This window comes from Ambystoma mexicanum, chromosome 1q (genome assembly GCF_040938575.1).
Source record: "Ambystoma mexicanum isolate Mex_15411 chromosome 1q, UKY_AmexF1_1, whole genome shotgun sequence".
NCBI lineage: Eukaryota > Metazoa > Chordata > Amphibia > Caudata > Ambystomatidae > Ambystoma > Ambystoma mexicanum.
Window position 1 is genome coordinate 1,232,558,378 of NC_090922.1, and position 27,721 is coordinate 1,232,586,098.

The 27,721-nt window shown below is 45.6% G+C and overlaps 1 protein-coding gene across 2 annotated transcripts in view; it reads right to left on the reverse strand.

Annotated features, from left to right (window-relative positions):
* ALG6 (ALG6 alpha-1,3-glucosyltransferase) overlaps nucleotides 1–27,721 on the reverse strand; it is a 908,528-nt gene that overhangs the window by 416,644 nt on the left and 464,163 nt on the right. For both annotated transcript variants that reach the window (XM_069642009.1, XM_069642008.1), the window contains exon 7: nucleotides 3,214–3,399. In XM_069642009.1, coding sequence (XP_069498110.1) covers nucleotides 3,214–3,399 — 186 coding nt within the window. The remainder of the gene's footprint in view (nucleotides 1–3,213; nucleotides 3,400–27,721) is intronic.

Sequence of the window (27,721 nt, forward strand, 5' to 3'; positions counted from 1 at the left end):
TGCCTGGTAGGGCACCATCACATTTCCATAAGAGGGCAGACTGGCCCTAAGACCTTCAACCTAAACTCGTCACCTTGCAAGAACCTGCAAAATAAGTAAAAGCTCAAAGCCTATATATGCCAATCCCAAATTCACCTCAAGCGGATTCCCCTTTAAGAACAGTTTTCACAGGGTTAAGGAAGGGAACAAGCACACTTCTGCAGTTGCCACCTCAGCCAGCTCCTTATAGGGACCCTACTTCGACTCTCACAGAGCCTGCAATTAATCGTAAGGTCCTGTGGAAACAGTAATTTAAGTTTACGACTTTCCGAAAGTGCAGGTATTCCTGTATCAGAAACCAACGCTGCAGAATCGAAGGACCCTTCTCTGTACTTGTACACCAGTAATAATGAATCCCACAGAACAAAAACCTTATCTGGCATTTGCTCACAACCTAACTCACCCATAGGAAGTGCCATTGACGGTAGCCTAGTATGGAGCAACCCCAGAGGGTCTGGGGATCCAGCGGTATTAAGGGTGTGTTTCAAAAACTGTGCAGAGTACGAGGCTGTTGGACGTGAGAAGAGGTGATTGGAGGCGAGAAGAGAATGAGCTTGAAACGAGTAGTGAGGTACTGGAAAAGGTGGAGATTCTTGGGGAAAGTGGTGAAGGCATGGAGGGATGCAACATCAGGAAATTGAGGAAGCGAGAGACTGGAAAGACAGTTAACATTCGTGAGGATATAAGAGGTGGTAACATAACGGAGCAGACACAAGAAAGTGTGGGAAAAGAGGTAACATTTGAAGATATGCATTTTATGAGAAGGTGGTGAGAAGCAAGGGGAAGTAGTAACAGGAGGGGGCTGACCCCAAGCTGGTGGCTGTAAAAGGTCAATGGGATGGGTTACGAATCGAGCAAGAGTAGGAAAGATCCAGTGGGCCAGACCAGCCCTAGAGAGGATAAGACAGTGAAAGGAGAAAGGGACAAGAAGGCGTCAGTTTAGAAAGGAAATAGGAAATGAGGTGTGGGATCTAGGGAGTTGTAGTTGGAACTCCTGGCTTAAACTCAAGCTGTATCTATGTCTGCTCAAAAGGACACAGTGGCAGATCCAGAAGAATGCTTGGACAAGACCACTGGAGAAGATTTGGTGGATGGCAGTGGGTATGTGACTCGGGAAAGCCTGCATCTAATTAGTTTGCAAAGAATGGACCATCCTGGCAAAAGAGGCTTGGACAACCGGAGGGAGAGCAACTATGTTTGGAGACTACCAAAGGGTTTTCACTTTGCTAGTTTTGATTTTGTGTTGGAATTAACTTACTTGAGTAAATAAAAGTGAAAAAAGTATCTTCTGAGTCCAGTTGTTGTATGTTGCACAATACCTTGATAGGTGGGTTGGGAAGTTAGTTTGGATAGAAGAGTGTGGGTGCTTGGAAGGCACCTCCCATTGCAAGAAGGTGGAGGAATTCGAGTCTCATTTTGAAGAGTTCCACTGGAGAGGTGATTGTGATGGGCGGAAAATCATTTCAGAGAGGTGGGACAAGCCGGGAGACGGAGCAAAGTGGGAGAAGGGACAACGGGGTGGGCCACTGGTAGGTTGTGAAAGGAGGAGGTTCCGAAAGTTCAAGAGTGTGAGTACAGTGAGATGCAGTCAGCATGTCAGTGGGGGCAATAAATGTAATTTACTTATTGTTCCTATTGAAGAAGATTCCCACTAATGCTTCCAACAGATCACACAACTATTGCTGCAGAAATGTCCTGCTTAGACTATTTTTTTTTCAACAATACTTTTTATTAAGCATTTTAACAAATAAAAACAGACACGCGTTGTGGATATCAACAATAGCAGTCAGCAAACCCCAAATCAACTCGATCCCCCCCGGGAGCCGAGCCAAGGTAAGTGTTCCTAGTCCGGCAGGCCTCATGCCCTGGGCCTGCTGAAGGCCAAACAGAGTCTCTCCATCCTGTAACCAGCGTATGAGTGGAGGCCTTCGGGTGGGGACAGGGTATTTTGTAGCGAAGTCCATCAATGGAGCCCAAGTGTTTGTGAAGGGGCCTAAGTTCCCAGAACGAATTGCTGTGATTTTTTCAGCTTCCACCACTTCCCAGCATTTATACCACCATAATGAGCTTACCGGACACTCTGTACTCTTCCATACTCGCGCCAGTGCAATTTTTGCGGCTAGGAGCAGGTGCGTGCACATTCGTGACATGTGTCCGGGAACTGGAAATGCCCCTCCCCCCGTTTCACCCAAGAGAATGAACCCCGGATCCCAAGGGATGGATAGACCCGTGATTTCTTTGATGTGACCCACCACTTCCCTCCAGTACTTCTCCTCTTTATGGCAGGACCAGAGGAGATGGAACAGGGAACCTTTTTCAGAACAGCCTCTCCAGTAGTTCGGGGAGATGCCCGGGTTGAGTTTGTTAAGTTGGACCAGCGTTGTATAATATCTATAGCAAATCCTTTAACACAATTTATGTACGTCTCCCCATTAAAACCACAATCAAACTTCAAAACAAATTTATGCACCCCAACTTATCTTTGTCATGAAAAGTATTCACCACAATTCATAGACTCTGAAAGATTCCCAGTGGTTTCCAATAAAAGAATGTGCAGACTCGAAGTTCTTTGCCTAGCCTCAGCTTATTTCACAACTAGTAGGCATCTAAATGCACAAAGTAGACAACCCAAAAATACCTTCATCTTGTGAAGTATATGCATGTTATGGTCGGACTCTACCCACACAAGGCTCCACAGTTTGAAACTCTGTCTCTCCATTCCTCCAAAAGGAAACATTGTATGGGGTATACGAGGGGTCTGAAAACGTACATGTTCTGCTTTTCAGGCCTCTCTTACTGCCACTGACATGTCTCTGTCCGAGTGTTTTGGAGCACTAAAAGCTTCAGAGGTGAAACAATACAAATAAAGTACCCACTAGCCCAGGTTATACATTTCAGTAATGCAGTAAGTGTCACAAGGCGAAAAGTAGCCATAGAATTGCAGTTCTAAAGCATGTGAAATGTTCAAATTATGCATTTTGTTAATTGAAGTTCGATTTTCTAAGATTGCTTTAAATTAGATCAGGGTTGGGTTGTTACTATTTTCTTAACTGTTCACTTTAAACGCATGTATAAAAAGCTTTGCAATTGTATCTGAACTGTGTGTACTAGGATGTAAAAAAAAACATTTTGAGCATTTTTTCGGAGTACTATCAAGAGAACAGAAAAACCTACCCTTTTCCTGTGAGGCCGCTTTTGAGACACTTTCCAAACAAGTAGCAAAAGAATGGTAACGAGTGATACAGTTCCATTTGTTTGTAGTTCAGGGCCAAGCAGAAGGCCAAGGAACCCAGAAGGTCCCACCCACGTGACAGGCCGAGTACGCCCCATAGAGCGAAGCCAAGGCTCACGGAGTTATATGTGTGTTTATGTTAAGGAAAACAGTAAATATAGCACACGTGTTATACATGTAACATGCAGGTTGGTCTCCTTGAAAATAATGAAAAATAACATAAGACACAAATGATAAAATAAAGGTAGTGCTAAATGTTACAATCAGACCTACAGATAAGGGGTGTTTCAAAGCCCCTTTGTCTGCCTAAAAATAGGTAGTTAAAATACTCCAACAAAAAAATGTGACACAGACACACAGGAGCCGGACTCCCTGCTTTCACTGACACAGTTCCAAAGTTATGTTTGAACTGAATGGCTAGGTACAAAGAAATCGTTATTACAAAAACTGTTTTACAGTTAAAATGTTTTACAGTTAAAATGTTTTTACTTGCCTGTGCAATACTCCCATTGGGAATGGAACCTACTTCAAAATGATATCTGGAGCACTGGTTACAATTGTCGTGCACTAGGGTTCCAGCAATAATTTGAAAAACAACAGTCAACAGTTTGCCTCTAAATACTGCACACACCCAATACATGGGTAGGTGATGTACTTGAGGGATCCACACTTGAATGTCCCAATGGTCTTAAATATACTGGACAATTATGCGAAGGTGTCCGGGATTGGCTTCAGCAGAACCAAATCCTGTATATTCCCGATTGCCGGCTTGAAGGGGAAAGACGCTAGTGAATTACCAGAAGTGGGACTCAGATGGGAGCTAGAATCACTTAAGTACCTGGGGGTGAACATACGGCATACACCGGAACAAATGCATGAAAGCAACACAGCAGCAGTGGTGAAGGGTTTAAGGCGATCTACAAAGATACCCCAAAGAAGTAACAAGGAATCCCCTGCTTAAAGCTGATACAACTAAACTTACTCTATCGCATGACCCCACAGAAAATAGCAATGTTCAATAAAACAGTAGTAAACATAGTGAGCTCACTATGCCCATGGTGCGGGACGGGAGAGGCGGACCTAATGCATTTGTTTTGGGTGTGTGGGCATGCACAAAGTTTCTGGTTACGAATCGAGCAAGCTTGTAGGGAGGCTGGGATAGTGAGATACGAATGGTCACCGAAAGAATGCCTGCTTCGAACATTGGAACTAGGATCAGCAAATATAAGCATGTGATTAAGTTTATGGATATGGCATGTATACTGGCCAAAATAACTATTGCTATGGCCTGGAAGTCTGCCGGGGGCCAGCAGTATGTAAGGTGGCACAGGGAATTTGAGTGCTGGGCAGAAGCAGAGACCAGGGTGTGGATGGATGGGGCAAATAAAACAGGCCCAGATGGAAGCAATAAATGCGAGGCCTGGAAGGCGCTAGTTTGGAACATGTTCCATCCGTCTGTATAGAGCCTATCCCTGATCTTACTGCAACTGGAGTCCATCCGTCTGTATAGAGCCTATCCCTGATCTTACTGCAACTGGAGCAAACTGACCCGAATTGACTGTTGCCCTGGGAAACAAAAGCGGGAGGCCCAAGCAGGGCCCCAAAACCCAATGCGCTCACACTAAAAGTTTAGTAAACACTGCGCGACGAGTGAAGAGGTTGTTTGTTGTTAGCTGTTGGTATCAACGTAAAGACAAAAGCATAAAGATTCTTATTGGACATGTAACATTCGAAATGCATGGCTGTACTTATGAAAATGCCAATAAAAACATGCATTTATTATTAGAAAAACATGACTATGCCTATTTTCTACTGGGGGCAGTTTGTCAGGTTCTCACCTATGCACAATACACAAAACATCGGCCAGAAAACATGATGCCACAATATTTATGTCATGTTTGTACAGGAGATGAATCATGCGGTCAAAGTGAGGAGCTCGGAGCACTAAACTAGAACACTAAATTAAGATATGAAATCACCAAGAGTTTTAATGGTCTGTGGAACTACACATAATGGTCGTTGATGCTACTGATAATCATATTGATAGTGTGCAGGGTCTCTTTTGGAGTTCGTTTTGTTGGCAATATAATAAATAAAATGTGAAATGAGAAAGGGGAATAAAATAGATTAAGAAAACAGCCGTGCAGGTTTTCCATCGGTAAAGAAGCATTAGCGAATACAATAGTTTGGGGTTTTGTGTAGGGACTCAATGGGCATTTAGTGCACACATGGCCAAAAATGGCAATAGGATAAAAATGGTGCATTTACTTGGGGATATGATAGCAGTGCCTGACAAATGTGTAACTAATACTAATTACAGGTCTTTTTCAAAATCTCCTAGATCCAAGCCTCCCCACCTCCCGACTTCGCCTCCTGTCTCTCAGACATCGACCAATGGATGACTAACAACCACCTAATCCTCAACCCGGGCCAATCAGAGATCCTAATATGCAGCAACACTGCTCTGATCCCCCAACCTTTACCGTGGCCGCATGCCCTTGGAGCCCCACCTGCCGCCTCCAACTCGGTCCAAAATCTTGGATGCACCATGGGCGCAGACCTATCCTTTCCAAGCACATCAACTCCGTATTCAGACCCTGCCACTTCCACCTACGTATCCTAAAACAAATCTTGCCTTGCCTCTCTTACCCTCAAAGAATCTCTGCAATACTGGGCATTATTATCTCCCTCCTGGACTATGCCAACTCCCTCTATTTTGGAGTCCATGCACGCCGGTTCAGGAAACTTCAACGTATCCAAAACACAGCAACCAGACTGCTGCTTGCCCTATCGCCCAGGAAACTCATAACCCCCACACTGAGAATTTACACTGGCTCCCAGTTATCCTAAGAGCAACCCTCAAAGCCATGTGCATCACACACCGAGCCCTGCATAATACAGGACCAGAGTTCCTTCAGAACAAAATCATCCGCTATCAGCCCTCTAGAAACTGCTGCTCGGACTCAGCTCTCCTACTTGCTATTTCACTGCACCACTTCACCATAGTTGGCGGCTCGGCTTTCTCTATCCAACACCCATCATCTGGCACACTCTTCCTATGCACATCCGCTGCACTGAAAACTACCTCTCCTTAAAATTAAAAACATCAAAACCGGCTGTTTACTGCATTATCCTGAAAACCACCTAAAACTTCAAATCCTGAGTATAGGAACAGTCTCCCCAGGCGGTGCCGGCTGCTTTCGTGGCATCACCGACCACCAAACACCTCACGGTGCCGGCTGTGTTCGTGGCGGTCCGGATCACACACACTATCATACACCTATCATGGTCTCCCCTCAAGCGCAACTAGCTGAATCACAGCCCTCATATATGTAATGTCACACGGTTGAGGAATGACTGCACCAGGCATGTGGGAAAAAAGGGAAATCGCAACAATAAAGGTAGAAGCAGAGTGGTGTGGTAGAACCACCACTGCCATCACCATCGCAATCATACAGATTGCAATGATCTGGGGGAAAGCCGGGCCACCATGGCCATATCCCGAACCAGCAGGCCAGGTGGGGGACCCTTGTGCAACACCACAGGGGGGCAATCAAGAACCAGCTCAGCAGCCATCTGGAGAAAATGGGGTAATGGGCAGATATTACGCAAATATGAACCATAGGATGGGCATCCCTTGGTAAAGGTACCTCTTTAAAATGATCAGTAAGCATTCGATATCTGGGTAGACTCCCCACCTGACCCTGGAATCTCGAAGCACAACCTGTGCGCCTCCTGTGGCAAATAGTTGTAGCATAGACTGTCGCTGCTGCTAACCGTTTATCACAGCCGCAAGAACTGACAAAAGAAGCCAAGTACCTGCAAGGAATAGATATACATCATGTGGCTGATGGCACCATTTCTTAAGACAATTGTATTACAACACTAGCACTTTGCTCTGGAGAAGATTTCTTCCTACTGATGCGGCCAAGCAAATGCAGGCACCAACAACGCATTGCATAAAACAACAGGCGTCCCGCCGATATTCCGGAATCAAGCACCCCAGGCCGAAGGAATGGGGATCCTGCAGTAGGCACCTGCTTCTAGCAGCATGCGCAGGCAGAGAAACCAATTTTACCTGGCATGGGCGAGGGACTGAGACACTGCCGGGGGCCAGAGGAAAATGTTGGCATGGAAGAAATTGAAAAAAACACAAGAGGAGGTGGGGTCGGGGAGGCAAGAGTGAGAGGAGCGCTGCATAGCAAACTCTGCACCAACTAGCACAGAGAAAGGGAATGGCAGAGTGAGGGTTGCGGCAGTGCCTTGCGAGGCACGGCTGCGTGTATGAGCCTCCTTTTCACTTTCTGGTCCACACCACACCTCGTGAGGAGCGTGCAGACAGAGGTCTGCTGACCGCATGGCGCAGCCACCATTACTGTGGAAAATCTCAAGCATGGCCGCCGGGATCGGCCTGCCGACCAGCTAATCCTTGTGTCCGGAGCAGAAGCTCCTCATTGGCTGATACTGCAACTTCCTGCCTGCACACCCGGGAGCCGGCTGGTGAACGCCGGCCCCCCTGAAAGGGCCAGCTCTAAGGGTCGAGTCCTGTCCTGTCCTGTCTGGGCCTATCCGGGCCCGATGGGGACTCTGACCCGGATACTCCAACGCTGCCAACCGGTGAGTCCCCCAACGCATTTTATGCCGCACGGCAGCCTAGAGGATCAACCATCAGCCATGAAGCTCAGGATGAGTTTTTCAACCATCCCGGTTTGCAAGGTAAGCCCTCAAGGGCTCTATGGGTATTGTATCACCACTGGCTAGAGCAGAGCATCGAGCGCTCTATACATTTCGAAATTATACTGAATAGCGGGCATTGCAGCAAAGTTCCACTGTTGCAGCAACTCATTGTCGTCTTCACACCTTTTGCGCTCACTTTCGCAGCAAATTACAGCCGTGCTGATTAAAATGGAACCTGCCAATTACACCTCTCTGCTATGTCACACTTGCTAACTTTGTGACTGTTGTGCTGGGCCTATGATTCACCCACATTGCACGATTTCACTCTGCCAGGGAACCCCCACCTGAACACTCACTAAAGCCTTTACTCCCCTACAAGGCTTTCCATGCCTTGCCTAACATTTAAGTTTAGGTGTGCTTCACAACGGTGTATTGCCCACTTTGCCCACTGCATTGTTGTGCTTTTTGGGGGAATTTCAAACTTGGGTGTGCTGTATCATTTGTGCATCCACCTGTCTCCCTCAGCTGGTAGGCCACCTGTTGAGTTTGTATTGTGCAACTTCACCTTCTGTCCCTCTTTCCTCCACCTCCATGGCAATCGCCAACTCCCGCATCTACTCTGTTACTTTATCACCTATCCTTCCCCTCTCACAAAGTCTGGAAGAAAAAAAAACTCAAAAGCTGTGTGGTGTGGTGTGGTAGTCTGTGCAGGAGTCTCTCTACTCACTTGCTGAATCGAGGTGGAGATTAACTTAAAAAACCCAGCAGGGTCGCAGCACGGACAATGTGCTGAGGTTTGGTAGTCTGTGCAAGAGTTTCTTTGCTCTCTTCCTGAACCGAAAAGGAGCCAAACTTTAAAAATCCCAGAACCGCGCTGAGTGCGGCATGGAGCTGTGAGCTGAGGTTTGGCAGTCTGTGCAGTCCATGCAGGCTAGAAGGCTCTGGGGCAGATCTTGGGGAACTTAAAAGTGAGACCAAATCAACCAAATCGATCGAAGCGATTCAATTCTAGTATTGGGCTAGTATGCAGATATAATTGTGACTTTCTCGACAGTGATCTTGTTATGGTATTCAATCTACTGCCAAGCCCACTTCATCCCTAATTTACAATCCTTGACTCTGAGAGCTTAAACGTTGGGACACGCTGCACAAAATGGCCAACGGTCCATGCACCCGTCGCCAACTAAAAATATAAGATGTGGAAGCGTTGAGTCTGAATGAATCAACCTACCAAACAGGGCCCTGACTGAATTCGGAACCTCCTACTGTAGGAAAAATAACAAGTGGTGCATTGGAGAAAGAGATGTACCAAACAGGATCTGGTCGGGGCAATGATTTGGAAATCAAAAGCGTAGACCAGGCGTCGCACTGTTAAGACTGGAGCCTCTTAGTGGAAAATCTAAATGAGCAGGAGAGGATCGTGGGTCAAGATACAGCAAGCCTGGTCGAACAAAGCTGCGGAGAAGATAAGACCAAAATGGCTGGTGTGCACGTGAATATTCCGATCATAAAAGGTCCAACAAGTAACCAGGCTTCTATTAGCGGGATCCCTGGGGAGAATACTCAGTACTCAGAGTACCTTGATAGCTATAAAATAGTGAGGGATGTTTTCTACAAGAAGGCCGCCGTGAGGAGAGCACCGCAACCGATGCTCTCCTGAACCTTAAGGCTTCCAGATAACTAATTGAGCACCAGTACCCTTCCCAGGCATCAGAATCGGTAGAAGGAGAGCACATGCTGATGAGGCTAATTTGTATTCCCGCTCCTTTAAAGCAAACTGGTTACCCCAGACTGAGGGACGCTGAGACAGTGCTCAAGAGGCAAACCTGCGCGTGCACAAAGCGGATGCCACAACAAGAAGTTGGAGACCGTGCGTGCAGAGACAGCGGAGGATCCGAGAATAGAAGTGATTAAAGAGAGCCGGAGGGACTGCTCAGGTGAGCGCAGGGACACCGTTGGCTATTGTGGAGAGAAGTCTGCAGGAAGCCCGGAAGAGGGCTAAGCAGAACGGTAAAGGGAGCGGCGCGAGAACCATTGCTGCTGGAGGGAGAGGAAGCTCAGAAGGAGGTTGTGGGAAGTCCGCCCTCACCCGTTTACCACAAGCAGAGACATTAGCACAGTAAGCGGGACCGGTAACCAGGACTGGGAGCACAGCAGAGGGCAAAGCCCCCACCAGGGGAGAGAGGCCCAAGCAAAACTCCTGATAAAGACCTGGGAGATACCTGGCTATAGCCCTCAAGCCTGTAATAACTATGTCTGGCGACAGGGCGTGCAGCCCAGCTCCATAGCAGGAAGACCGGAAAAGGGGGCAAACAAAAGCAGAGAAGAGCAGGCTGAGGGACTCTGTGAGGTCTCACGTCCCTCAATAACCAGGAGAGACCGGGTCGCAAAGGGAGAACTCAAGAGATCGGTCCGCTCCAGCCCATCTCAGCGGAAGACATTATAGGGGTACGCAGAGACAAGAGAGGAGGAGCACCCGCTCAAAGATAGGCGGGGGGCGCATAGTAGAAGGAAAGGCCCTCATTAGGCCAAGAGGTCGGCCCAGGAATCCGGAGGTACTGGGGGGACTCACCTTGGCAAGAGCAGCACGCACTAGTGTGCGGGCAGGGAGAAAGGCCTAAGCCAAAGGCAAGGGCGCACAAGCCCCCAGTGGGAGACAGCCAGAGGCCCACGCAAGACAACTAGCACATCAGGATATCACTGGACCGCCCCCAGCGCCAATCACATAACTTGTATGGTGGGCCAAACACGGATACACAGTAATCCAGGAGGCAAAGAACGAAAGAACGCTATCCCCCAAAGGGGCAAGAGGGACACAGACTGAAAAAAGCCACCAGGATATACAGGAAAGCCCCCTCAACTAACAAGCTTTATAAACAGCTTAATGCAGGACCCCGAATTGGAAAGCACTACCCCTCTGGCACAAGGAAAAGTAGAGGAAACACAGAGGGAAGCAGCATACTAGCTATGTAACAAGAAGGAAGCAGTGAAGAGTCTCCAGCCGGCAGGCCTCTGTGCACCGGAGAGGGAAAAGGCTATCAGGAAAGAGTGAGGCAAGCGACAATGTCCAAGACTTGCCTGTAACAATAAAGGGACCCAGGTTAGCTTCCCCCTAGGGAACCCAAGTGGGTCAGGAGCAAATAGAATAGGGAGATACCCAAACAGAAGGCCAAGACCAAAATGTGACACAGTCTCTACTTAAGCAATACTTCACTGACTTTGGTGATAGAATTGCTGACACAGTCCAGAAACAAATGACTATTATGCGGGGGGAGCTACAGGAGATAAAACAGGATGTGAACAAAATGTAGGAAAGGGTGGACATAAACAAGAAAGCTATACAAGAGTTGACAGAGGACTCAAGGAAAACGGAAACCTGGGTAGAGCAATTGGCAATCGCGACCCACAGTTTCAGACAGAGGACCAAGAGAACAGGTCAAGGAGATCAAACATCTGGATCAAAAATATGCCAGAGGATATGCTAGACAAAGACCTAGAAGCAGTGGTAAAAGGCATCTCTGAGGACCTACTAGACGCAGAGGAAAAGTCAGAGGTGAGAATAGACAGAATCCATAGAGGCCTAGAGACGTAGGCAGCTCTGTAAGAGTACAAAACTAAGGAGCAGATTCTGCACTCATCAAGGAAGGCAAAACAAATAACTTACAACGGGTCTGAACTGTTGCTTTTCCAAGACCTGTCACAGACAACCTTTTCCAAAAGGAGTAAAATGGCCCCGGTCGTGCGGGCACTTCGAGATAAGGATATCCGTTATTGACTAACGTTCCCATTTGGTTTGTTGTTCGAATGGCAGGGAAAGCAATATCAGATTACTTCCTTTGAAGAAGGAGCGAGGATTTTGGGGATCGGGGAAGAAGACCAGGAAGCGAGGGCTCTTCAACTGAACGACCAAATGTCACACAAGAGCTGGGAATGGTCAATGGTGGTGAAATCAAAGCGAAACAAGAAAGGGGGGTACCAGCCCCAACTGAAAGGACCGGCCACCTGAGAGGGAGGAGGCTACTTCCAGCGATGGGCAGAACTTCTTGAGATGGTCACTGAGGTACAAAGGGCTAAATAAGCAGTAAGCCTGGGAAGGGCGAACCAAGGGGTTGACTCAGGAGGTCCAGAGGGGATGGGGGAGGTGGGGATGGAATCCGCAATGGGTTGGGGGAACCCGCTGATGCGCAGGCTGGGTTGGGTAGGGGACTCAATTCCAGAGGGGAAGATTCGGGTGGGGCTAGAGGCTAGTGGAGCCCTTCCAGCCAAGGGGAGGGGACAAGGGCAGGGAGGGGGTGGATGGTGAGAAGGGAGTTAAGGGGAGGGAAGAGGGCGTCTGACCAGGAATGGGTGAGGAGTTATAAAAATGCTAAACATTCCTATGATAACGGATAGTCTCAATAGGCTAGGCATCATATCCCTGAATATAAAGGGATTAAACTCCCCCTTGAAGAGGAAAAATTGGAAAGGTACACACGGAGGGAGGGACCCGATATAATAACATTACAAGAAACCCACGTACAGACCCGGGACAAGGAACATTTGAAACTGCAAGGCTTTCGCCAAATCTATCAGTCCACAGATAACAACAAAAAAGTGGGAGTGCTGATAGCCACAATGTTGATCTTTTAGTGTCTGAGATCGACAGGGGCGCCCAGCGGAGATTTCTAGCTTTGAATTTGAAGGGGAGGGAGATGGCTACACGGTAGTAACCATTTATGCCCCAAATGCGAGTCAAGATGCCTTTATTCAACACACCCTGGTCAATCTCGAGAAATCTGCAAAGGGTCAGATAATTTTGACAGGGGATTTTAATATGGCATGGGATCCAGAAAAGGATAGATCCATGAAAACTAAAAGGTGCCCAGGGGAAACCTTTGAAAGAATTGACATAAAAAGTGGAGAGGTTAGCTCCAGTGGCCATATGGAGGGAAAAGGAAGGGGACAAGGATGAGTACACATTTTTCGCTTATGTCCCTCAATCATCATCACAAACAGATTGTGTGTCGGCATCCCGAAAGCACCTGGGATGGGTAAGGGCTATAGAGGTGGGGGAAATACACTTATCTGACCACCCACCTCTGACACTGAAAACTGGTAGAAGGCCAGGCCCTCTAGCACTGTGGAAATGGAGGTACCCAGCGTACCTGTTTAAGGAGGAAGGTCTGAGGAATGAGTTGAAGGAGGCGATCCTGCGCTTCTTTGAGGATAACAATTCGGAAGACAGATCAGCACAAACGAGTTGGGATACCTTCAAGGCTACAATTAGGGGAAAAATCATTGCGATTAAGGCCCGCAGGGACAGGGAACTAAGGCTGGTAGAAAAATATGTAGAGGGAAAATTAAAGAGGGTAATGGCAAGGATGGGAGTCGGAGCGAGTGGGGAAACCAGAAAGGAGTATAGAGCTATAAAAGGCCAATTGGATATCTTACAGGTAAAGGCAGCAGAAAGATCTTTGTCGTTTTTAAAACAAAAATTCTATATGAAGGCTAACAAATCGGACAAGACTGTTGGCGAGGATGTTGAGAGGGAAGAGAAGGCTAAAACAATTTTGGGGGGGGGCACCAGCATGGATACCAACAAAATTGCCTAGGAATTCTCGAGGTTTTATACAGAACTATATAGCTCAGCAAACCCCTTAGAACAGAGTCAAAAGGGCTATATATGAGCAAGGGAATTGACTCAAATAACTGAACAAGAAAGAGAAACACTAGAACTAGACATCACATCGGACGAGGTGCAGAGGGTCATTATAGCTCTACCCAGCAATAAGACTCCTCCATGCTAACTAGTCGTGCGAGCCCCAGCCCCCTGCTGATCTGTTTCTTCCCCAGCACCGTGCACCTGGCCACCCTCTGTCCTTCGGGCCCAGGTACCTGCTCACCCTGCCCTCCTGCACTGCCTCCAGGCCTCCTCTGCACTGGGGTCTGTATCTGTACCCATACAGTCCCCAACCCAATTCTCTTCTGCACTTATCAGATATACCCTACCTGCTTAAACCAGCACTTGCCACTTGCTGGCTGCACTACCACCTATATTTATTTATTTTACTTATTAATTTTTTCTGTTCTCTATTCTGTTCCGCACTTTCCACCATTTTCCTTGCCCATGCAGTTGCACGTTCTTAATGTCACTGGGCCTAGTAAGACCGTTGTTTTTGTTCTCCCCTGTTCCGCTCCCTTTGCCTGGTCACACTCTGAAACACTTGTGTATGAGCGTGATATAAATAAAATATCATATCATATCTGGCTTTTGCGAAGAATTTTATAGATCCTTCAGTGAAAAATTGATTCCATACCTGGTACCTCTTCTCAATGAAATCGGGAGTAGGGGACAAATTACAGCAACCAGGGAAGAGACTAAAGTAGCCCTCCTCCCAAAGGAAGGTAAAGAACAGACTGTATGCGGTTTTTATAGGGAGATAGCTCTAATGCATGTGGATGCGAAGATCTTAACAAAGGTGTTGGCGAATCGCTCAGACCAAATTCTCCCAAGCATAATTAGCTCAGACCAGTCAGGGTTCATCAGGGGCAGACAGATGAGCGATAATACAAGGAGGATAGCACACCTCATGAAAAGGTTAATCGAAAGAGTCCCAGCTATCTTAGTAGCATTCGATGTGGAAAAGGCCTGTGACAGGGTAGAGTGGTGGTTCCTGTTCATCGCAATGAAGCGAATGGGCTTTGGTGAGATGTATCTAACAAAGATCAAGGCCAACTACCAGAGCCCATCCCTACGGCTACTAATTAATGGCCAGCTCTTTGACCCCATTAAGGTCCAAAGGGGCACAAAGCAGGGTTGCCCACTCTCCCCCTTGCTCTATGCAATAAGATTGAATGGGGATATTGAGGAGATACCATTTGGGGGAAGGGTTCATAAGATTGCCACCTTCGCAGATGAGATGCTGCTGACCTTGATGGATCCAGAGGGCACCCTTAGGGCAATGGAGAGAGAGATACTATGGTTCGGGTTGGTAGCAGGGCTACACATAAATCCCCACAAAACAAAAATTCTGAATCTCACAATACCAAGAGAGGAGGGGCTCAAGGGCAGGCTTCCCTATAGATGAGTCGAGAAGGCTATAACCTATATGGGTAATAAAGCTAACTAAAGCATTGGACAAACTTTTTTCGGGGAAATGATTTGCCCATGTTAGAAGTAATGAATACAATGATCGATTGGGGACCACTAATGATAACCTGGATGGGCAGAATCAATGTTTTTAAAGATGGTTATTCTTCAACAGCTGTTGTACTACTTTAGGGCTCTCCCTATCCAGGTCCCTGTCTTGTTGGAAACTTGTTGTTTTCTGGTTGTGGAGGTACAGTCTGCTGAAGCTGGATTAATACACGTTAATGAATTCTGAGGTATGTTGAGCGCTGGTGTGCTCCTGGATGTCCATGCTGATAGTTTGGCTATGCATGTTGAGTCCGGACGAGCACATATATGTCTGTAGAGTTGGAAACTTGGAAAAATGTTTATAAAAGGTTACATGAAAAATAAATAGCGAGAGATGAGGGTGAGGGAACGGAATGCGTGGAAAGTGCGCCCATTGAATGGGAAGAATATACTGCATTTATGGAAGAGGAGTTTTCTCGGCAGGACTCATCCGACTATGCATCCCTGCAGGAGAGTGACCTAACGAGGCAGAGGGGGATGGTTGCCCAGATAGTCACAGGCCAAATGAGCTCCCTGGAAACTCAACATTCTTCCTTAGCAGTTCGCTTGCAGAGGGACACACAGGACATCAAAACCAACATGGCCTGGCAAAGAAGATGAAGTGATTCCTTTTCTAATAGCTGTTCAGCGCCTAAATTGTCATCAATGGAGAATTCAGACACAAAGACACAGGATGCTTTGCTACCCAGCAATGAGAGATCTGAGGTGGAGGTCGTGCATGGAATTGGTGGTAAGGAATGCTCAAGTCGGGCCCTTACTCTGGTATCATGGAACACCAGAGGTTTTCTGCATTTGTTTAAATGTGAGGCATCGACATTCAAAGATATTTATTTTAATTTGTTTATTTGGTTACATAAGAAACAGCTTTATGCTTTAAAACAGAGATTTAGATAAAAAACGAAAATGTAAATAGAGTACTAGGATAAAACAATTGATTATACAAAATACAAAAGAAAACAAAATTGTTTAACAATTTATCGTTCATGTTTCGATTTTGATGATTTCTAAAAACCTCAACGTGTCTAAAATCAGCGATGCAGACGTTCCTTTGAAAATCATTACCCAGGTTGTATTTTCTGAAATAGCGATAACATCTCTAAAATGTATATGAAGAAATGTGTTTCTTGGATCTTTCAGTTCAGCATAGATCACTACTAAATGTCCCAATGACTTAATCTGATGACCACAAAAGCGACAGATGTGAAGAATTTTGTTGGGGGTTTCTGGTCATCAATATTTAGCCAGTTTTCCACAATTGTAGGTGAAATCTCAGAAAGTTCATCTGTCTGTGACGGCATGGAAAGTATTGCAGATAATTTGGCAGCACATTCCATGCCTTTGATTCTCCCTGAAAATTTCCAAAAATGTTATATCTTTGGCATTCGTCAATTGTCTTACACCAGTCAGTTCTCCACATTTCTATTTTTACTACATCAGATCTATTTAAATAGGGTCTCCAAAGTGGATCCAATTTCATCCAACCAATTCAAACACTGAGTTTTCCATTTAGCTATGATGGATGAGGGTCATGTTGCACATGCAGTTGCTATGTAATCGAATCTTGAGGTCTGGTCGTAATTTTTATTAAGAATGACAAAGCCTTCTATTTAGCTATTGCTTGAAATGATAGCAGCCCCATCTCATATATCAGAATCTGAATCGGAACACCGTTTGGGACACTCAGGACTTTTATTTCCAAAATATACCTTTGAACCTGTTCCAGTGTGATTGCTTGCCAATTAGTGATGCTTCTACTCCATAAGTTAGTACTGGGACCACCTTCTGTTTGTAAAATAGTATCACCGGTAGACAGGAAACGGTACCATATTTCTTGTGTATTATAAATGCCTGTGATGTGGCAATTTCTACCTTAGTTCTCAAATTCTCTCTCAGTGGAGCGTCGGTTTGGGTTGCATTTATAAGAAGGCCCAGATATCTGTATCCAGAGACAACGGCTACAGGTTCGCTGTGAACTTTCCATCGCAATCTAGTCCATTTCTTCCGCTCTTAGTGTCCAAACGGAGCGCAGTAGTAACTTTTCATCGGTTTCGGTCAATGTAGGAGATAGAAACAGGCTTTCGCAGTGAGCGACCTAGCAATCTTCTGAAATGTAAAAACCCTGCTTTTAACCGTGCTGATTAACTACTGACTCTTCTTTCATCTCCTTACTACTTTGTTCTTATCCTGCCCTCTTTTGCATATGGGGGTGTAGTGCTTCTTACAAGAATTCAAATAAATAAATAAAGTTTGCTTGCAAAGCTATTTGAGATAAAATGAAAGCTTTCTTTAGGATGGCCCATGTCGCTGCACTACTTTTGTATATTAATGCCGTCAACATTTGTTCAGCTTGTTTTGGAAGTAGGATTATTTTATGTCCTTTTAGCCAATTTTTCAGTATTTGTTCGAGATGCCTGATCTCGCATAAGCCTTTTATTCCTCAAGTTTGCATTATTCTTTTAATTTGTCTCCTTGTTTCTCTTTTTCTTGTTTGTATTTCTGCATCAAAATTATATTTATGTTTCTCAAAGGGCGGCACATGGAGAGGGCGTTGAGCTATAAAATGTTGTAATATTGTAGGATATGTTTTTGCATCATGTGGGTGTTCTCTTATGTGCTCGTTGACAAGTTGTAATGACAGAGTGGTGCAAACCAAATGATTTCCTCGTGCCAAAGCTTCCACCTGTGGGCTGTAGTGATAGTGGTCTGCCAATTTAACGGTAATGACCAGTGCAGAGTAAGCAAGCGATGGTTGCTGTTTGTTTGAGGAGAGACCACTATATCTTTAATTCGCCAGTATATTTCTCTGGATACAAAGAAGTAGTCAAGAGTAGCTTTTTGTTTTCCTCTAGACCACATTGGAGCCAGTGGTGTGTCTCCTGAAAACATGCCGTTAACCATCAGGAGGTCTCTAGATTTCATCAGCGCTAGCCAAGCACTTTTTCTCGAGGCCGAGTTGTTATCTGAGGGGTCTAAGCATGACATTTTCAAATCTCCCCATATAATTATACCTGACAATTCGGGGTGGACTGTGAATGTGTCAAGGAGAGAGACATCTGTTAAGAAAATGGTGGTGGTTATTTTCAGTGAGTTCCAGTACAAATGTATCAGACCCAGTGCTCCGTTTGAGTTTTAACTGTTCGTAGGCCACATTAATTATGATAGTTGTGCAAAGTGGTTTGGAGATTTCCATGGGGACAGGTCTAGTCCTAATCCATTTTTGAAAGCCTTTAATAGCCCGGCCATCGCTCGCCCTTTGGTACCTTTTGTGGCCGGTGTGTGACAACATGTGTAGCCGTCAAATATGGGAGGCGCGATTAACCATGTTTCCTGAAGACAAAAGAGATCCAGGCACTTCAGTGGGTTATTGGAATGATGTAGGAGGTGTTTATGTCCTCTGGTATTCCAATTTCCCATTCATGGATATGGCGTTTCATTTTCTCCCATTAGCTAATGGTTGGATTGCAGGATTGTTAGGGCACCTGCTAGCCAAGTCCACTCTTGTGCTTCGTCATTGTTCTCTTCAGGGTGACGAGGACTGACATGTCTCAGGGATTTGTGATTGTCCCAAGAGCATGTTATTGTTAATGGGACGTTGTCTAGGGAGTGATGGGGATTTAATGATGACGTTGAATGAAGAGTTGCCATTCCATGTGTTTTCCAGCCACAACTCTCTACTGCTTGTGACATAGGAGGATGTCTGACTTGCTGCATTTCCCAAGTTGTAAGCTCAAAGATTACATATCCTAAACAGCAGAGATGTAAGCTTGCACCCATTATGGCCTGTTTCGCCAGATTGGAGGCAATGTGTTAAAAGACTCGATCAATTTCATTGTCACTTACAAATTCCACCTGTTGAATGTCACTAGATATAATTGAGTCTAGAATTAGGTGAAATAGCATCAATACACTGGGTCTGTTTAAGAGTTCTCGTTTTGAGTTTCTGTCAGTGGACTTTAGTAATAGATGGTTGATAGGTTTCACTAGTCGCATTGCGTCTTTTAAGCCGCCTTTCTTAGTTTCTCTTGAATTAGTGTTGTGCACGTGGTTGTAATTAGGTATGTGTCGTTCTTGAGTTTTATATTCAGTAACAGAGATGTGTGTGAGAGAGACTGTACATTTGAGGTCTCTCTTCTAGGAAGTCTCACATCCGTCTAACAGTCGTATGACAGAGACAGTGTTCTTTGGGATGCTTTAGCAAGATTAGTTCTTCTTTCTTCCAGTGTCTTGAATGTGGTGATTGCAAAGTCTGGTTGATGTGGTATCACAGGTGCAGTTGCAAGATAATGTGGAGATGGAATCGATGTTATTTCAGTTACTGGATGTGTTGTTAAATTTACCAGATCAGTCATTGAGATTGTGTTTAAGGTATTCAACTGTAGAGTTATGGAGTCATCAAGAGTTGTGCCCTCCAAAGTACAGGCCAAGGGCACGGACATGGTATTTTTCGTTCCTCATCTTCATTGTTTACGTTTTATGATAACTTTCTTTTGTGAACCGTCAAGAGTTCCAAATGATCGTAGATATTTCTTCGAGCCTGTCTGGGTAGTTTGGGGATGTGGTTTCTGATTTGTAGTCTTTGTAACCATTTTTACAGGCTCCTTAGTGGTCTTCTTGTTTTTGAAAATGTTAAAAAGCGAATATGAAGTATTTGAGCTGACCGTAGGTGCTTCCGTTGCTGATTGTTGGTTGGTGTTCATCTCATTTGGTTGAATAGTGGTGCAATTCAATTATGTAACTTCTGGGATGAGATGTGAGGGATGAAGAGATGCTTGATCATTGTGCACTAGAGCTGATAGTAAGACTGCCTCTGTAGTTCAGTTTTGTATTATTGGTAATTTCTCCATAAATCGAGTGGTTGGATTTACCTGATTAACAGATTTCGTGACTAGCTTTGTTATTTCTTCTTCTATGTCAATCACTTTTGAAGTCAATATTGTTAGGAGCTCTGCTTGAGATGACAATCTCTTATAGGATGAGAGGTAGAGTTCCAAAAGTGTGGTATGGGATGTATTTTTTCCGTCAGTTTTAGTTGTATAGAGGAAGGGGGCAGGATTAGCTAGACTGAAAGAGCGTCTCGGGGTGGGTTGATGAAATGAAAGTAACGAGGATGTTGAGAGATCAGATGAATCCAAAGAGTTTCTTCCTAGTATCAGGGAGGCCGATAGGTTATGGTTGATAGTTGAGGGGACAGATGAAGTTTCAGAGGCTTTAGAAGCTTCAACTCGAACGTCATCATCTTGACCGTAGAATGATTGACTACTTGCAAGTTGAATTGTTGGATCTGCTTTCATGTTGGATTACTCCTGTGGATCAATGGTATGGGTCTCTAAATAAGGCAATATTTCTGTGTCCTCGACTTGGGAGTGTAGAGTGAAGTTATTTCTTGGGACATGCATTTGTACAGTCACTGCAGTCACTGTGTCTTTTGATACAGCAGTTACTCTGGACTCCTTATGCGGGAGAAACTGGGGACTTGATAGATTTATACTCGGTAGTTCTGCACCGTCTGGTATCTGCATCAAGGTGGAGTCCCATATGTCAGTGAATTATATCAGGTGAGCAACTGGGCAGACAGCGATATCTGCAATATGTTCCACTCCTAACGGGTTGCTCTGGTTCGTTCTGCTTTTGTGCCCAGGTGTGATTTTTGCAACCGTTATTGTTTTGCAGATCGTGTCTGATGTCCTTTGCTCTGCTGGTGGGGAATGTTACCCCCTTTGCTCAGTAGCGGGAGGACCGTTGAAGTATTGGGCCTTGAATAGCTGGGACGAAAGGATGTAATTTTACTCTGTGTTGCTCCACTGGGGATGGTGGAGGCGACTGCCTTAAAGCGTGACAATGTCTTACAAGAGTTAACAGGGAACTTTCCCCATCAGAAAGATTCAAAGAGGTGACTGTTGAGTTAGATTTTAACACGGTCAGTGGAGGAAAGAGGGGGCATGCAGTGATCGGGATTAGTCACATGTGTCGGCGGGGTCAGGGTTGGAACTTACTGTATTACTTGAGATGGAAGGTTGAGTTGTTGACTCTGAGGTTCCTTCAGCCATCGAAACCCTGCCTAACACAGCAGAACACTTTCCGCCAACTATCACGGTGAGTTGAGGTTTTAAGTTCACGCAGGTCCTCCAAGGAAAGTGAATTAAAGGCACAGTAGCTTTAAGGCTGGAAACATTGCAGGGAAGCACAAAAGACACCGCAGAACCCTTTCCGCCCACTTGCGCTCCGCTTTCGCTGGGATTTGAGGTTTTAAGTTCACGCAGGTCCTCCTGGGAAAGTGAATTAAAGGCAAAGCAGCTTTAAGACTGTAAACACCACAGGGAAGCACAAAAGACGCAGCAGAACACTTTCCACTTGACATTTGCTGTTTCCAGGAAACAGGGCTGAGCTCAACCCAGTTGTGTGATGGATTTGAGGTAGACTCTAATGCCGCAATAAAAGATAAAAACGGAAGGCCATCAGCGAGCCTTATAACCCTAATCAAAAAAGGTCAGGGCATGAAGGTGGTGAATACAAGGACCCCTATTCCATTCATACAAAGGACGTTGCTAACCTGGAATTGACTGCAGTCTAAGAAACCCCTTTTTGTTACAGTGTTCAACCTCTATTGGAATCCGGTAGGAATTGGTGAAGAAAAATTTGTGAATGCAGTGAGGACTTTAATTGATGAGGTGTACATGGAAATGAAGGCCCCCCATCATTGTGATATGCAGAGACCTTAATATTAAATGTACTAATGAGGGTGGAATTGCAATACCTACAAGAGCCCTGATTACGAAAGCAAAGTTGTGGATGAATGAATTGTGGGAAAGAGACAGTCTTATGTTGAATGGACATATAAAAGGGGATATCCTAGCTTGGATTACTTGAGCAAGAGGCAATCAACATTCTCACTTGGACTCTTTTTTTTTTCTCGAGGGCCATGTTTAAATTAGTAAGCTCTTTAATAGTGAAGCCCATGGTAGAGAGTGCCCATCACCTACTGGTGCTAGAATGGAAGACGAAAATGAGGGATACCAAGGGGGATGGTCTAAGGCATCCCAAGTGAATCAGGGGGGAACCGTCTTTGCATTTTCCCCGACCAAAGTGCCTGAAATTGTGTCAAAATACAGTCAGTCTCTGCCAGCTAAACCGATGGGAGTGGAATACTCCAGTTTGTTGATGGAATTTCAAAAACAAGTTATTCTGCACTTAGAAATGAAACCAAAAGATCACATTTTTTTGATAGAGAATTGGTGATTTGCCGAAAACAGTTCAGAGCTGATCTGAGGAAAATTAGCCGATCAGTTGAAGAGGACAGGATCGCTGCAAAAAAAAAAAGAAGAGAAAGCAGCAGTATAGAAATTTGCTCCGCCCACTATTGCGCTGCGCCTCCTAAAAGATGCTGAAAAAATGCTTAAATTATATCGAAGAGAAACACTCGAGATCTCTGGCCATTATTAAATCATTACGAAGCACGGCAGCATTTTAGCAGTGTATTGGTGGTAACGGAGGAAAATTGGAAAGCCCATTTCTCTCAATTATTTGTGGAGCCCAAAGAGGCGAATTCCTCGAGAACTGGGTCCTCAGATGAGAGGTGGGCTTATTTGACAAAAAAGATATTTTGCTACAAAAAACAAAATCTGTCACGAGCGGCAGGCCCTGATGGCCTGTATAATAAACTGATTAGACAAAATCCAGAGGCTTGGGCTGATTTTTGTTTTCTTCTATTTGATTGGATATTAGAACCAAGATCAGTTCCTTGGTCATGGAAATCTGCATTGGTTGTCCCTATCTTCAAGAAGGGCGATTGAGAAGATCCACAGAACTATAGACCTATCGCCCTCTTGGATACTTTGGGAAAAATCTTTGCATCGATTCTATTGCGTCAAATGAACTGGGGGGCGACTGTGTCAGGTCGTCTGGACCCCAGACAAACAGGTTTAGTAAAGGTGTAGGAACCCCCCTCAACTTAATGATACTAAACGTGCTGAAACTAAGAGCTTTGAAAACTAAAACTAAGCTGTATATTTCTTTTATAGACCTAGAGCAGGCGTTTGACAGTATCAATATGGAGAAGGTATGGGCTAAACTGACCTCTTGGGCTTGTCCTTCTGACCTCTTGGAGGCAATTGGAGAATTATACACAGAAACAGAGATCCAGGTTAGACTATCTAATGCAGGAAAGATACGTACATTCAGAGGACTGAAACAAGGATGCCCACTGGCTCCTATTATCTTTAATCTATATATCTCAGATATGGCTAGGAGCCAGCGGGACGTACAAGCGTTCCCGCCAGAAATCTATGGCCAAGATGTCCTCTGGATTATGTATGTGGATGACCCAGTCATTATGGACCAGACGACGATTGGACTGTAGAGGAGGCTGAATCAGTTGGTAGCTTATCTAAAGGAGAACAATCTCCACTTAAATCCTAATAAGACTAAACGAATGGTTCTTCTGGCATAGAAGGGAAAGAGAGGTCCCAAGTTCAGGTGGTTGTGGGGCAGGAACTCCTAGAATGTGTCAATCAAATGACATATCTGGGGATGACCATTACCTTAAGTTCCAAGAGAGACACAATGGATGGGGAATCTGAGACTGAAATATAAAAGATTGACAACGCAGGCTGTAATGCTACATAAGAGATATGGGAAATTCTCATTGCTCCCAATAGTCACTTTCTACAAAATAAGGTAATTCCCGTCCTGGTTTATTGGGCAGAGACAGCACTGAACCTGCCTACACAGTTTTGGGAGGCTTTGGAGGGCTATTATTGCAGGCGGGTTTTGCACCTCCCCAAATCTTTGCCAATCAATAAGATACAAGTTGGGGCTGCATTCAATGCGCTCGATTACTGGGTGGAAGTATCTGGTCCTATTTAAAAAGTGTGTAGAACTGGACCCGACCCCTCTATTTGAGATTCTGAGAAATTAGGGTAGAGTGAATAAGGAATGGGTGATAGATAACTGGAAGTACGCCTGTGAGGAAAGGCTGTTAAGCCTGGACCTAACCAGGATCACTCGATTGGAAACAGCGGATAATATAAATAAGAGGATTATGGTACAGGATTGGATTTGAACGCAGGAGATAAGGACAGCTTATAAACTCTCATTAAGTATGGGCCTGGAACGGAGATCGATTAATCACCTTCCGGTCTATCTCACTAAATTCCCGTCCCCTTGTTATTGAAATATATTTATGAGACTGAAAATTCTGCCCACCGAGAGGTTTTTGCCCCCAGAAGACAAATAGGGAAAAAGGATGTATATTGTACTGCTGTGAGCAGGAGATAATTGAGACTGCTAAACACCTCATAGTGGAATGTACAGGGCAAAAAAGTTTAAGAATGAACTATGTGTGTGATGTTGTAAAAGGCTCTAATTCACCGTCTCCAGGGGTTTGGGGAATATGTTTATAATGGGAGAGAAACCATTGATGATGTTCGCCATAATGACATTCATGGAAGTAGTGTTAGAATTGTGAAGCAAGCGATTTTCATCTAATCCTGGTTTGAGTGGTATTTTATCTGTTTTTTAAAATTGCTATATAGGATGGATTTCTCTTTCTTTTGTTTACTACTTTTGGATGTGTTTTGATGTGTGTTCTTTTGTTTCCTTTAAACTTTCCATGAATTGATGATTTTTCCTTTCTTTTGATGAATTTATATGTTGTATTTTATAAAAAAAGGTTTGTAATAAACCACCATACTTTTTTTTTAATTAAAAAAAAAGCACAAAAAAGATCTCTTGGCCTACCTATGTCCACGTTACTTCCAGATAGACTATCTCTGATATCCTCTTCTATGTCCCCTTTCCTGACCTATGGACTCCTAATCTGATCGCTACTCCCTCTCCTTTTTCCTCCTCACCCATTAATGGTGGCATTAGATAAAAAGGACTCTTAACTCACTTCTGATCCTCTAGGGGCATCATCAATGTCTATCATAATGGCACAGTCATGGCTCTCATTAACTTTATTTCCCTCCAGCTCCTGCTTCCACTCACTCTGCACCTCCTTCTCCTCCTCCGATGCCAAGTACCACCACCCTGTACTCCTCCTTGGAAATCATTCAAACGTGGTGTCCGGCTTCACTTAGCCACTCTGAATGCTCGATCTGCTGTCAAACTTTTTTTTGGACATCTGCCTCCTCCTTGAAGACTTTGATCTTAATGTCCTTGCTCTCACTGGGACATGGTTCAATGCCAGCTCTGTCACTGCTCTCGAATCCCTCCTCCATGATGGCTACAAGAGCCTTCAAAGCCTCTGCCCAACTGATCTGGTGGTGGAGTAGTCTTGATCTTCCCTGAGTAGGTCCCTTCCTCACTCATACCCACCCAGCCTTGCTCCTCCTTTGAAAGCCTTGTCTGCATGCTTGGGTGTCTCTCCTACTATCTCTCTCATCCTTGCCACTGTCTACAGGCCACCTGGCCCCATCTCTCTCTTCCTCTCGGAAAGGGCTGACTTTACCTCCTCTCTTCTGACTTCTACCTTTAAACTTCTCCTCCTTGGTGACTTCAACATCCACCTCGACTCCTCTGTCCCTGCCTACACTCTTCCGTGATCTTTGTGCCTCTCCCTCCATCACTATTCTCCCTTCCGGCCCTAGCCACTCTGCCGGAAACACTCTTGATGCTTTCATCCACGGTGATCTCCCGCTCTCCAACACCCTCTCTCCTGGTCTGACCACTCCCCTCCTCACTTCCCATTTGGGACTCCTCAGCACCCTGACCTAGCCTCCTCCACCACTGTCAGCTTGCTTCGCGGTTATCCGTCCGATGAAATTAGTGTCAGTTGCTGCTTTTGCCTTCACCTTCATCCCACCTCCTCCCCCTATTGACTCTCCCACTGACTCTGTCCTTGACAATCTTCTTCTTGTTATTACTAACACTCTTGACAGTCTTGCCTCTATCATGAGGATCCACCTGAAACCTGCCTCCAAGCGAAGCAATTGGTACGACTCTGATCTAGCCGCTCTGAAACGCATGTGTTGAGTTGCTGAACGGAAGTGGCAGACCTCACAATCATCCTCTGACAAACTGGCCTGCCACCTGTTCCAGAGGCAATATCGTCTATCCATCCGCTGCAAAAAGAGGGTCCACATCCAGGCCCATATCTCTTGAGCCACTAACAACACAGCTCAGCTTTTCAAAATCTGCAAGGAGCAAGCTAATCCTTCTGGAGTCTCCACCTCTCCTCTTCCTTCCAAGGCCCTGTGCACTGCTCTGGCCAGCCACTTCACCTCTACAGAACATTCTGACCTCTCTCTCTTCTTCTCCCTCCTCCCGCACTGTCTCTCCCCCTGCTTCCCTTGGCTGCTCCCCCATCCACTCCATCATCCTTCTCACCAACCACAATGGAAAAGGTCTCTAGAGTTGTCCGCTCTATATGATTGTCTCATCCAAACAGGTTTCTCCCTGTTCTTCCACAACCATAAAGTTTAACATCTCTGCCCTTGCTTCGGCTCTTGCTGACTTCTGCAACCATTCCTTAGCCTCCAGACCGGGCACTGGACTGGCTGACCTCCTTTCTCACGGACCACCCCTCCCAGGTGCTAGTGGGTTCTTTCTACTCCACTACCACTATCTCCATTTGTAGTGTTCCCAGGGCTCTATCCTCTCACCTTGGTTTTTCAACATCTACCTTACAGCTCTTGTACACTTGATCTCTGCCTTCTCCCCTCACTTGCAGTGCTATGCAGATGGTATGCAACTCTTCTTCAAACTCCCCGCCTCCGCCTTTTCTTCCTCCTCTATCATCTCTGACTGCCTATCGGCTATCCAGTCCTGGGGCGACCTCCAACGATCTCTGTCTAAATGCCAGCAAGACTGAGATTCTTCCTATCGGGACACCTGTTTCCTGCTTGCCCCCTGCACTATGGCTGCTCATTATGGGTGCTCCTTCTTTTCCTTCCATTGAAGCCAGAAATCGAGGGGTCATCTTCGACTCCGCTTTCCTTCATTCCTCACATCTTGGACCTTGCCAAGAAAACCCACTTTCAACTCCACCTCCTTAGTGGCATTCTCTCTTTCCTCACCTTCCCCCTGGTCCTGGTCCTCTCCAGACTGGATTACTGCAACAGCCGCTTTCTTCCCAGCTCCCTCTTCAACTAATCCAGAGTAGGCCTGCAAGACTTACCCTTGGTCTCAAGCCCAGGGACCGTATCCCTCCAGCACTAAAATCTCTACACTGGCTCGCGATTGCTCAAAGGATAAAATTCAAGACCTTTTGCTTCATCTATAAGGTGGTCTGTGGCCTGGGACAACGCTACCTGCAGCTCCCTCTCACTAAATACTCTACTTCCCGATCCCTTCGATCTTCTCGCTCCATCTCTCTGCTGGTCAAATGTTTCTCCAAGCAGAGAGCTGGAGCAGATCTCTCTCTCCTCCGCTGGCTCAGTCCTCTGGAACAGTCTCCCTCTTTCTCCGTCTTCAACCAGTACACCTCAAGTGCTGCAAACAACACAAGACTCTTCTCTTCTCCGCCTCCTTCCCTCGCTCCCTCCTGTGCTAACCATCCCCACAGTCGCTGATATTGGTGGCCCGGCCCCTCAAGAGTCCAAATAGGGTTCTGGCCTCTGCCCAATCACCACCAGTATCTGCACCCCCTCTGCACTGGC